The 10285-nt window shown below is 40.3% G+C and overlaps 1 protein-coding gene across 1 annotated transcript; it reads left to right on the top strand.

Moving 5' to 3' along the window:
• Positions 1-8886: 8886 nt before the first annotated feature.
• On the top strand, positions 8887-9847 carry LOC123066984 (uncharacterized). Its single transcript, XM_044489953.1, has 2 exons — positions 8887-9219; positions 9471-9847. The coding sequence occupies exons 1-2, from the start codon at positions 9018-9020 to the stop codon at positions 9695-9697; spliced, it is 429 nt and encodes a 142-aa protein (XP_044345888.1). The 5' UTR covers positions 8887-9017; the 3' UTR covers positions 9698-9847.
• Positions 9848-10285: the final 438 nt, after the last annotated feature.

Genomic DNA, 10285 nt, shown 5'->3' with positions numbered 1-10285 from the left:
CAACCCAGCCGAACCTCGCAACACCAATCCGACGAATCACCCGATGAGCAGACTCACCCTCGCCATCTCCGTATCATCTAGTTCTCGCTGCCGAGCTCCGGCGGCCGGCGGCGGTGGGTGGGTGGAGAGGAGGGGAGGGGAAGAAAGAAGATATTTTTGTGGGGTGGGGCGAGATGAGGTGGGCGGGGGCGGGGGATAATTTAATGGCCGGAAAAGGGAATAAAGCGCAGATCGGGATGGCCACGTGGACCGGTCACCGCGATATTTTCGATACGCTTTTCCCCATCGCGGCCGTCCATTCCGGATGGCACGATCGTAATTTCCCGTGCGCTTTTCCGGCCGACGTGGACCGGCGATGCCGCCTCGAGATTCGTGCCCGGCCCGATCGGGCGGCCACGTCGCTTTCTCTTATGCGATTCCGTTGGTGGTGGCCTGGCCCGGGGTCGCTCTCGGGCGGCCCATTTTTAGTTGTGGAGGGGAGACTTTTGCTAGCTTGCCCGGTCAAGCTCAGGCCAGCGCCTATATATCCCTCTCTCTAAAAAAAAAGCAATAACAAGTGATTTCCCTTTTGCTGATTGGAACGGAGAATTCTTGCACGTGGTGGATAGATTCCGGCTAGCTTGGGTGCAATAATGTCTGTCCAATATTCTTTAGGCCCTTCTTGTTATGAAGTTCCGGTGATAGATATTTTTGCGAGGATATTTTCTCTCTGTCGGATATTTAATTTGCGCATTAAGGATCAATTTTTTTATACTAGTACATAGGAAGCCAAAACTCATTTGATATGGAGACATAGAAATAATTTAAATTGCGTATTATTTGCGGGGGCGCGTGAGAAACAAATGTATTTCACTTTGTTTTCATGTCGAGCTTTTTTTTTGTCGTAGGGGGTGGATTTTGAGACTTTTCTAGCCTCATTTAAAAATAATTGTAAGACCGGTCCAACCGGATCACAAGACAGCAAAGAGCCTACGCCTTTACATATGATTATATTCTTTTGTTTTGTGCCCGCTCAAACTCGCTAGCAAAGAAAAAAAAGTGATTGGCAGAGTTTTCAGTGATTCAATCATATCAAGGCGATACAACCACAGAGAATAGCTCTTTTAAAAAGACATTAGATGATGTAGATAGAACGATCCTTTTATATGAAATATTTCAGTTCTCATTTTTATTTCGAAATATTCACTTGTAACATGAAAGGAGTAAGCTGAGAGACTCACTTCCTAGAGGACCAAAACCCAAATTCCAAAATAGCTGCTCATGAAACGACTCTGTTGAGTGAAAGGTCTTTCAACTTTCTAAAAAAGTTCCTTTGGATCAAAATCCATGTATATGAAGGATATATAGAATTTATTTTGCGCCGACTAGCTTTAAATCCCGAGGCTTTTTATGAGGTTTCATAGATATTTTCATGTGCGACCATGAACATGGTAAATGTTTGACTGCATGGATTGATTCACCTCTTTCTCTTTGAGATTATTTTTCCATGGAAGAAATTTTTGTTTACTAACGATAGGGTTTTCGTTTATATCATCCGACTTATAAGGCAATGTCGGTATTTTGGTGCTTCTGGATTAACATCAGATAGTTTTATTTTCAACACCGTCTCCACCCGGAGGACGAGGAGGAGGAACGAAGACGGGACATGGTGGCGGTGGACGCACGGTGCACGTCGAGCAGCGTGCGCCCCAGCTTTGGCGAGATGTGGAATGCCGCGGCGATTGTCAAGATGAATATTTTCTAATGCCAGAGGATACCCCTTTGATCTGTATCCGTTTAGTATTTAGTTTAGTATTTAGTATATAACAGACCAATAACAGAGCGGTATTGCTTAGAAAAGGGATTCCATATATAATCGATCGAAGTAATGGGTCTTCCTTTGTGGTGATAAATTGCCTACTTAACTCAGGCCCGGCGGCATCAGCGGCTGCGGCTGCGGCAGCAGGGTCAGCTCATCGCACCATGGCAACCCCGTCTCCCACTCCGTCACCCTCCCATCGTACCCGCCATAGGCCCCTCCACCTCCCTCGAAGTAAAAAATCATAGCCACCTGACTCCTCCCCCATGGATTGGATTGGACGGATTAGATCCCCAACCCAACCATCGACCTAGAAAAAATTAACCCAGCCCAGCCAAACCTCTCGGCGCCAATCTCAGCCCCGAATGAGTCACCCGGTCAGAAGAATTTCCCTCGCCATCTCTATGTCATCTAGTTAGCTCCGGCGACTCTGGCAACCAGCGGCGGTGGGTGGGTAGAGGGGAGGAGGGAAGCTTAGGCCATGCTTGGATTCAAGGGACTATTTTTAGTCTGACTAAAACTAGTCTCTTTTAGAGGCTAAAGTTCCAATCACCCCTGACTAAAGTGAGGCTAGAACTAGTCTTGAGACTAAAAAATTTTAGTCAGGGGAACCCTACTAAAATGTGGATTAGTCCTCTCTCTCCTCATTTAACTCCTCTCCTTTAACACATGCGAGTTCGGGATTGGAGGGTTTGGAGGATAATAAATGCTCATTAACTCATTTTAGTCTGTTTAGTATTTGTATCCAAGCATGGGTGAGGCTAGCAAGTTTTAGTCCCACTATTTTTAGTCATGGGACTAAAACGTATCCAAGCACCCTCTTAGCTTGCCAGGCAAAGAAGATATTTTTATTTGGAGGGATGAGATGGGTAGGGGCGGTGATAATTTAATGGCCGGAAAATGTAATAAAGCGCAGATCGGGATGGCCACGTGGACCGGTCACTGCAATATTTTTGATACGCTTTTCCCATAGGGAAACTGTTAAAGTAAAACGAGAGAGGGAGAGAGGAGTGAATGATGGGAATGAACAGTGTCTCTTTATTGATGACAAACAAGACTATATATACAAAGTGAGGGGACGCGTTGAACGGACGCGGCCTTTACAAAGGACGCCATAAAGGCGGTAGCCAATGACGGTTACTTATCTAAGGCGGTTGTTAAGCATGGATTATAGGATTATAATTAATCCTTAACACTCCCCCTACTCTATGCTTGTCTTCGGTTATATGCACCATCTTGTAAAGACTCCTTTAGTATGTTTGCCTTGAGATTGTTCATCATCTTCATATTGAGAAATACTCCTCCAAAAACCCTGTGGGAAAAATATGAGGAAAATAGTGTAGATACGTTGCTGAAACTCCTTTAAACCCAATGGGAAAAATAAGGAGAAAATGATGCAACATATAATGATTATTGTCTCTTGATAACTCATATGAGAAAAACCTTTGAAGAAGGAGAAAACTCATCGATAAGTTTAGAGAACAATTAATATATCTTGAGTACTTCCTTTAAAAACCCCGGTAGGGAAAATAGAAAGTATGATATATGATCTTTGAGAAGATATTGCCTCGTTAAAAACCATTATGAGAAATATTGAGAGAAAACTCATAAGGGAAAAGAGTGCGATCTAATATGCCATTGAAAACTCCTTTAAAACCCAGTAGAAAAAATATAAGGAGAAAATGATATGGCATATATAGACACTTGTGTTTATATTGTCTCATTAAAAACCTTTTATGAGAAATCATTAGAGAAAAACTCATCAAGGGAAAAAGAGTACAGTATATGCAATCTGATGATTGTTAATAGGTTATAGTTTGGGAGATTACTCCCCCTGAACTTTGCGAATCTAAAGGATGTGTCTGACCAACTCCATTGGCATTATCATGACATCATGAATAATCCGTTGGATTTTCCAATATTTCGTTTGTAAATTGTTTCCTCACTTTCTATAATTCGTGAGGATAAGTGAATTTTGAGCAATGTGCAATATGATACTGCTCTTCATATAACCTATACATATCGAGTACCACAAGTGCTAGAATCTTGATAAAAACAAGTTATGTGATTCTGATGAATCTCAACCACATGATTTTGAGTGTGGTTAATCATTCTTGACAAATCATGCATATTTTGCAGTGCCTTTAAATAAAGCAATTGCGTCAGAATGATAAGTGGAAATAACCATTAAAGTCCATTTAGATGACTTCAATATGAAGGCTATTCCAGCGAATTCAGTCATTGATATGGCATCGTTGGGATCAAATAAAGAGCCAATATCATTACATCATATCATGGTCATATCTTCTATTTTCTGATGGAAATATTCAAGATTTACTGTAATCTTCAGATATAAGATGATATTACTTATATCAACCATATACCTTTTGTTGGGGGTTGCACTCCGAATAAAGATAGCAAATATAGTGCCAGGCCTGACGTAGTTTGCAAGTATATGAGTGCTTTGACATTAGTGAGATATAGAACTTCAGGTCCTAGTATCACTTCATTATCACCCCTAGGTATGAATGGATTTGTACCTTATTAAAGGTAGTATGACCATACATGTCTTTTTTGTTATGATATATCCACACTGAACTTCTCGTATATGTTTTGGATATATGTTGACTGAAACGTATTTTTGATAGAATGCTTAAGTTATAAACTTAAGCTAAATTTGGTTAAATCCAAATTTTCCGTCTTGAGATGATTTTGTGTATGTTTATGTCTAGTAGAGTCATTGATGACGAAATCATCGATATATACTAAGGTGATATAAGGAATTCAAATTTGGGGTTCCTTTGTTAACACATAGACAATCATCATTCTTTGAGTAATCCTTCGGAAGAAGAAAATCATTTAGTCGGTAGTACCATATGATTTTCGACTATTTCAAGTCATAGAGTGACTTATAAAGCTTTACACAAAACTTGTTGCGATTTGCTTTTGGATTAGGAAGTATAAGCCCTTCAGGGACTTTAATAGAGATTTCCGAAATGAGTGACTCATATGAGTATGTAGTCACTTCATCCATCAACTGCATGGATAATATATTTTTATTGCCAATTATATTTAGTATCGAAACATAATTCCAATTATACCAAGAGGGTATGTTACATCGTAATTGATGTCGGGTCTCTGCGTGAACCCTTTGCTACAAGCCTCGCTTTCTCACCACCTCATTGACTTTGTCTATGGATGAGAAGTTTTTAGTATTCCATACGGAAGATACTTATGAGGAGTAGGTATTATTGCGGTAAATATTACTCGTTTGCAGAGCGAGTGCTATTCTTCATTACTTGTTTCCTTTTATGTGAATCAATATGAGTGCAAGAGGCACTCTACCATGGATTTTGGTTCAGGGCCCAAAAGGTTTTAGCAATTTGAGAAGAAATATATGTCGACAAATGTAGTCTTTAGTTTATATGATTCTGATGGAATCATTGAAGTTTGTGGATAATATATTTATTCCTTTTTAACTCCTTGTGATTTCCTACAACAAGTGGAGTCAAGGTGTTTCGATGTCCCGGCACCAAAACATTTGTGCACATTTATGTCGGGCTTTGGGTTATGAGCATCCAGTGAGGTATCTTTCAACTTGATGTTGAATTACATTTACTGGTTGAGGATTTGATTTCCTCCGTTTCCGCGGAAGCATATGAGAAGTTATATCTCGTGTTGTCAGATTTTCTCCCCCTCTTGCTCTCATTTGGGGAGAAGAGTGGTTTATCAGGTACCTCCACTCTTTCTGACACTTTACTGCAGGAATATAGAATTCAGTGACACCTTGTTATCAGTAAATGTATGTGGCAGATTTGCAATGTGTTGCAAATATATGATTCTCTAAACTTCTAGTTCAGATTCTTTGAGTACGTGGTTATAAGGATTGAATGTCAATAACATTTCTAATTTATTTCTAGGCATTCCTACTTATCTCCCGTAATGCCGAAAAATATCCTTATTGCTGATGCAATCAGCATACGGGCTATGGATAATTTTTTGAGTGACGGATAAATTGTTATTCCTCACATAGATCCCTAATTTTCTGTGAGTGCCCATTGATGTACGCTGGAGTGGTGATATCAGTATGTAACCGAATTATCGCAGATGGGAAATACTTTGTTGATTTCCACGTAGTTACTACAAGAGGAAAGTAGTATGATATGCAGTTGTTATGATTTAGATCATACTTACGGTGTGTAAGGCCGTATGTGTCCAGTGAGAGGCTGATAAATTTACATTTCTTTAAGAGTGGTCATGTAAGTCATTTGATTATCTTTGATAAGAAATTTAGTTAAACCATTCTGGGTATGTACATAGAGTACTGAATGCAATTACAAAATACTCATGAAATGAGTTCCCTGACATTGTCCATTCGAATGGGCTTATTCTTATTACAGGAGAATTTGCTCCTACTTTGATAAGTCAAGCAATTTATTGGGTAAGATCATGGTTGTGTGTGATAAGAGACACACTTGAAGACATTTTGTGAATGTGTATATGAGTACCATGAAGTATCTAAATTACCCCAGATAATGGTTAAGCAATCCGCATATATCTTTTGAATGTGTTCAAGGAAGAATAATTAAGTGGCATGCTTAGAATTTTAAGGTGAGAGTGCCTTAAAACCGATTTTCCTATGGCACATGTGGTGCACATAAAATCTGATGATTTGGGAAAATTTGTAACTTGATAAGTTGTGACCAACAGAATTGTCAATAATTTTCTAATCATCCCCAAACCAAGATGATTGAAGTTATTCAACCAAATATTGAATTTACTAAGAGTTAGAAAATTATTGTCTACGCAACAATATTGAGCATGAATTGAAACATACAGTCAAATTTATCAAATATTGTATCCGAGGGATATGATATTTGACATCCTACTACATGTAGTAGTACAAGTATAGGCTAATAATATGTTGGGATAATTAGGAGATTACCTGATGTCTCCAATATTATTGAGTGCAAATGTGTTCATCCTCCATTTTCTTCGCTAGACTTTTGGTCCTCCTTCTGATGAAGATTCTAAGAACAATCCTTTACCAGAATTTGGTTGTTATTTGTAAATTTTCAAATATATCCCATTGAACTTATTGGCCTTTTAATAAATTTGTGGTGTGGTTCGATCATATGTTTGAGGGTTTCGTAATCATAGGGACAATATTTATATAACCACACATTTGACAAACTTGAGAGTTGTCTTTTAATCATTTGAAAATGACCGATTCCTATTAAGAGATCATTCTATGTTTAGTTGTCTATTATCCTCCACTTTACTTTGAATTCCTCATGGTTCTATTTTGTTACCACTAACTTGCATTGTATTCTCGGTTCTAGCAAGAATTTCAAATAATGTATATCACTCGTTGGGTGAATCTGATAATTTTAAGAAATTCCATGTTTCTTGATCATAAAAAAAAGGTAGTACCATCTTAAGAGGATGTAAAGTGCATTAAGGGCTTTTCAACTAGATCTATATATAGGAAAATATTTGATCACCAGAACTCAACTTGAAGTTGATTAAGTGACAGAGTTGTGAGATGCAATATACTTGAGGTCTTGAAAAACGAATGGGTGATCATTCGTGATGTGCTCATGGCAGCGTATTTCTCTTAAGGAAAATATTCAAAGTGAATAAATACTCCTCCATAATGTACTTAGTTTGAGAACTAAGTGAAGTTTGCGACATATAAAATGAATATGTACATATTTAGCTATCAAGAGAATAGCCATGGCATTTTTAGAACAGGGGGTTAGTCACTACAAAATAACAACCAAAAAAATGATGTGGATCTTGTAAAAGTGCTTCAGACACTCAATCTTTGCTATAAATTATGGTCTCCACCTTGATGTATGGACCACAATATCATCACAAATAGTAATATTTGTGTAATTTTCCACAACTTATTCAAGCAAAATGATGCTTAAATAATTGATACTGGAAGAAAAATGCCATTTTAACATGTAAGATCAATATTATTATTATTTTACTATGATAGTAAATAATTTTAGTGAACAACAGTAATTGCTTCAAAGGAGCAAATTTTATGATAGCTGATGCTATACACTCATATGTGTAGACCTCAATTTATATAGAATAACACTTTGAAGATAATCACCGGATGTGGTGTAGATCTCACAGTAATAGAAACATAGTCTGACTTTTGTCAGTAGATGTTCATAATTCTATTACCTTATGTTATGCAAAATGTATGAAATCACTTTGAAGGTAATCATCTATCAAATGACATGATGTAGACCATGTAGTAATAGTGGATAGTCTGCAAAATTTGCAGTAGATGCCAGTATTACCTTATGATATCTTGAGGTAGTCACATATAATATTAATATTTGGAAGAGCCCTAGGAGGTAGTCATCTTGTTAAAAAGACAAGATGTAGACCTCAAAGTGGTGGTGGATAATCTGCAAGTGGTGCAGTAGATGCCACCAATACCTTGTGATTCACAAATAAAATTTGGGCTAGTCACATTTATATTTGGAAGAACAGATCGAAGGTAGTCATCCTATCAAAATGACAAGACGTAGACCTCACAGTAGTGATGGATAATCTGCAAATTGTGCAGTAGATGCCATCAATACCTTGTGATTCACATTTTTTTTATGTAGTCATATTAAGTATGACACCTCGTAATCCTTGTTTCGAATTTACGTCAAGATTTGCAAGATAGAGAAACAAATTAAATTGCAAAACATAATTGTTTCACTAAAATAAACATGTTATATGGATTGCTTGAAAAACAAACAGATTTAACATGTAACAGATTCTAGAAAATTTGTCTAGAATAATCATTTACATATAGTAAATACGATACATAGATTAACTCCATAATAATTAGATCTGAGGATCCAAGAAGAAAGTATGTTGGGCTAATATGTAGTTGTTACGGCCTGAAAAATTATTTCAGAAATCCCAGTTGCACAGACGTAAAGTACAGTAAAGTCTGTGGCCTGAAGATGTACTATAGATACTAATATGTGAATACTAAGAAGTTGGAGAACCGAACTGAAAATCGCCAGAATGGATAAGGTTGCCCCAATCTTCTTCTCGTGCGGTTCCTGAGGGGAAAATTACCGCCGTCGGCGGCGGACACGAGGGCTCGCCGGGCCAGGGAGAGGATCCAGGCGCCACCAAACCTTGTACGCGAGGACGCCGCCGTTGCTCGGACTTGAGCGCGGGCCACCTCCACCACGTGATGCGGCTGCGCTGTGGAGAGCCGGGCCGAGGGCCGCTCGGAGGAGCGGCGTGTCGTGGCTGTGGTGTCTGCCGCGCCCGGAGGACTGATGCTTCTGCGAGCGTCCTCGACGAGGTTGTTGCCGCTACAGTGATGGCGAGACGGCGAGACGGCGAGCAGCAGTGGCCGCTAGTTCCAGTTAAAGAAATTAGAAAAAGACATGGTACCTTCTTCTTCCCTTTGCATGACTGGATGATACGTTCTTGATTGAAGCTTTCTCTTCCTGATCAAGGATTTCTTCCGGTTGATGCTTCAGCCACCTATTCATCTCGCCATGCTCACATGCTCGGATGAAGCGATGCACTATGTGGTGCAAAAAATGCAGTTAATTTCGAGATCACGGGAAGAAAACAAATACTTAATTACTAAATGGAATTAGTGTTTCCTGATCGATTTCTCTTATGGCTGTTTTAGGCGTTCGTGCCGAGAGGAGCCAGGCCGAGGGGAGCGTCGTTGCGCCGATGCGCCGCTGGAGCCTGGAGGGCTGTCGAGGCCGAGGGTCCTTGTTTCCCTGGCGCCGGAGGGAGTCGCCGCCACAGCCGTGTATCAGGCCGATGGCCAGGGACGCTGATGCCGTCGAGTTCTTGGCCTATTTGCTCTCTGGAAGAGGCGTGCTGATAAGTGATAACGTGTTAAAGTAAAACGAGAGAGGGAGAGAGGAGCGAATGATGGGAATGAACAGTGTCTCTTTATTGATGACAAACAAGACTATATATACAAAGTGAGGGGAGGCGTTGAACGGACGCGACCTTTACAAAGGACGCCATAAAGGCGGTAGCCAATGACGGTTACTTATCTAAGGCGGTTGTTAAGCATGGATTATTAGGATTATAATTAATCCTTAACAAAAACATTGGCTTCCGGCGGACCGGCCGAAACAACGCGCGGGTCGCTCGTGCGTAGTAGGATTTACTTGGATCCATCGTTGCTTGTAGCGTCATGTGTGTCCTATGCGGGGCCCAGCCCACCGACACCCAGCGGCCTTATCCCTTCACCCTCCATCGTTTCCCCCCAAATCTCTCCTGATAGCGCACTCTCTCCTCGCAAAAGCCCCCTACCGGCGAGAAGCAGCATGGATGCCGAGAGTTCGCCGCAAATCATGATTTGGCCGACCCCGTGCCGCCACTTTCTTTTTTCCGCTGCTCACATGCTTTTCTGGTACGACGACCCACGAAGCTGTAGGGGTTGGCCGAGACAACGGCGCCGGCGATGACGACCCTGTGCGCCAC

This window comes from Triticum aestivum, chromosome 3B (genome assembly GCF_018294505.1).
Source record: "Triticum aestivum cultivar Chinese Spring chromosome 3B, IWGSC CS RefSeq v2.1, whole genome shotgun sequence".
NCBI classification, from domain to species: domain Eukaryota; kingdom Viridiplantae; phylum Streptophyta; class Magnoliopsida; order Poales; family Poaceae; genus Triticum; species Triticum aestivum.
The sequence above is the reverse complement of the archived record's forward strand: the minus strand, read 5'-3'. Positions and strand labels throughout refer to the sequence as shown.

Excerpts from the sequence above, each read along its gene's own strand:
- LOC123066984 (XM_044489953.1), top strand. The coding sequence starts at position 9,018 with ATGCGGCTGCGCTGTGGAGAGCCGGGCCGAGGGCCGCTCGGAGGAGCG. Across the intron at positions 9,220-9,470 it reads AGAAATTAGAAAAAGACATG|GCGTTCGTGCCGAGAGGAGC; the intron begins GTACCTTCTTCT and ends TGGCTGTTTTAG.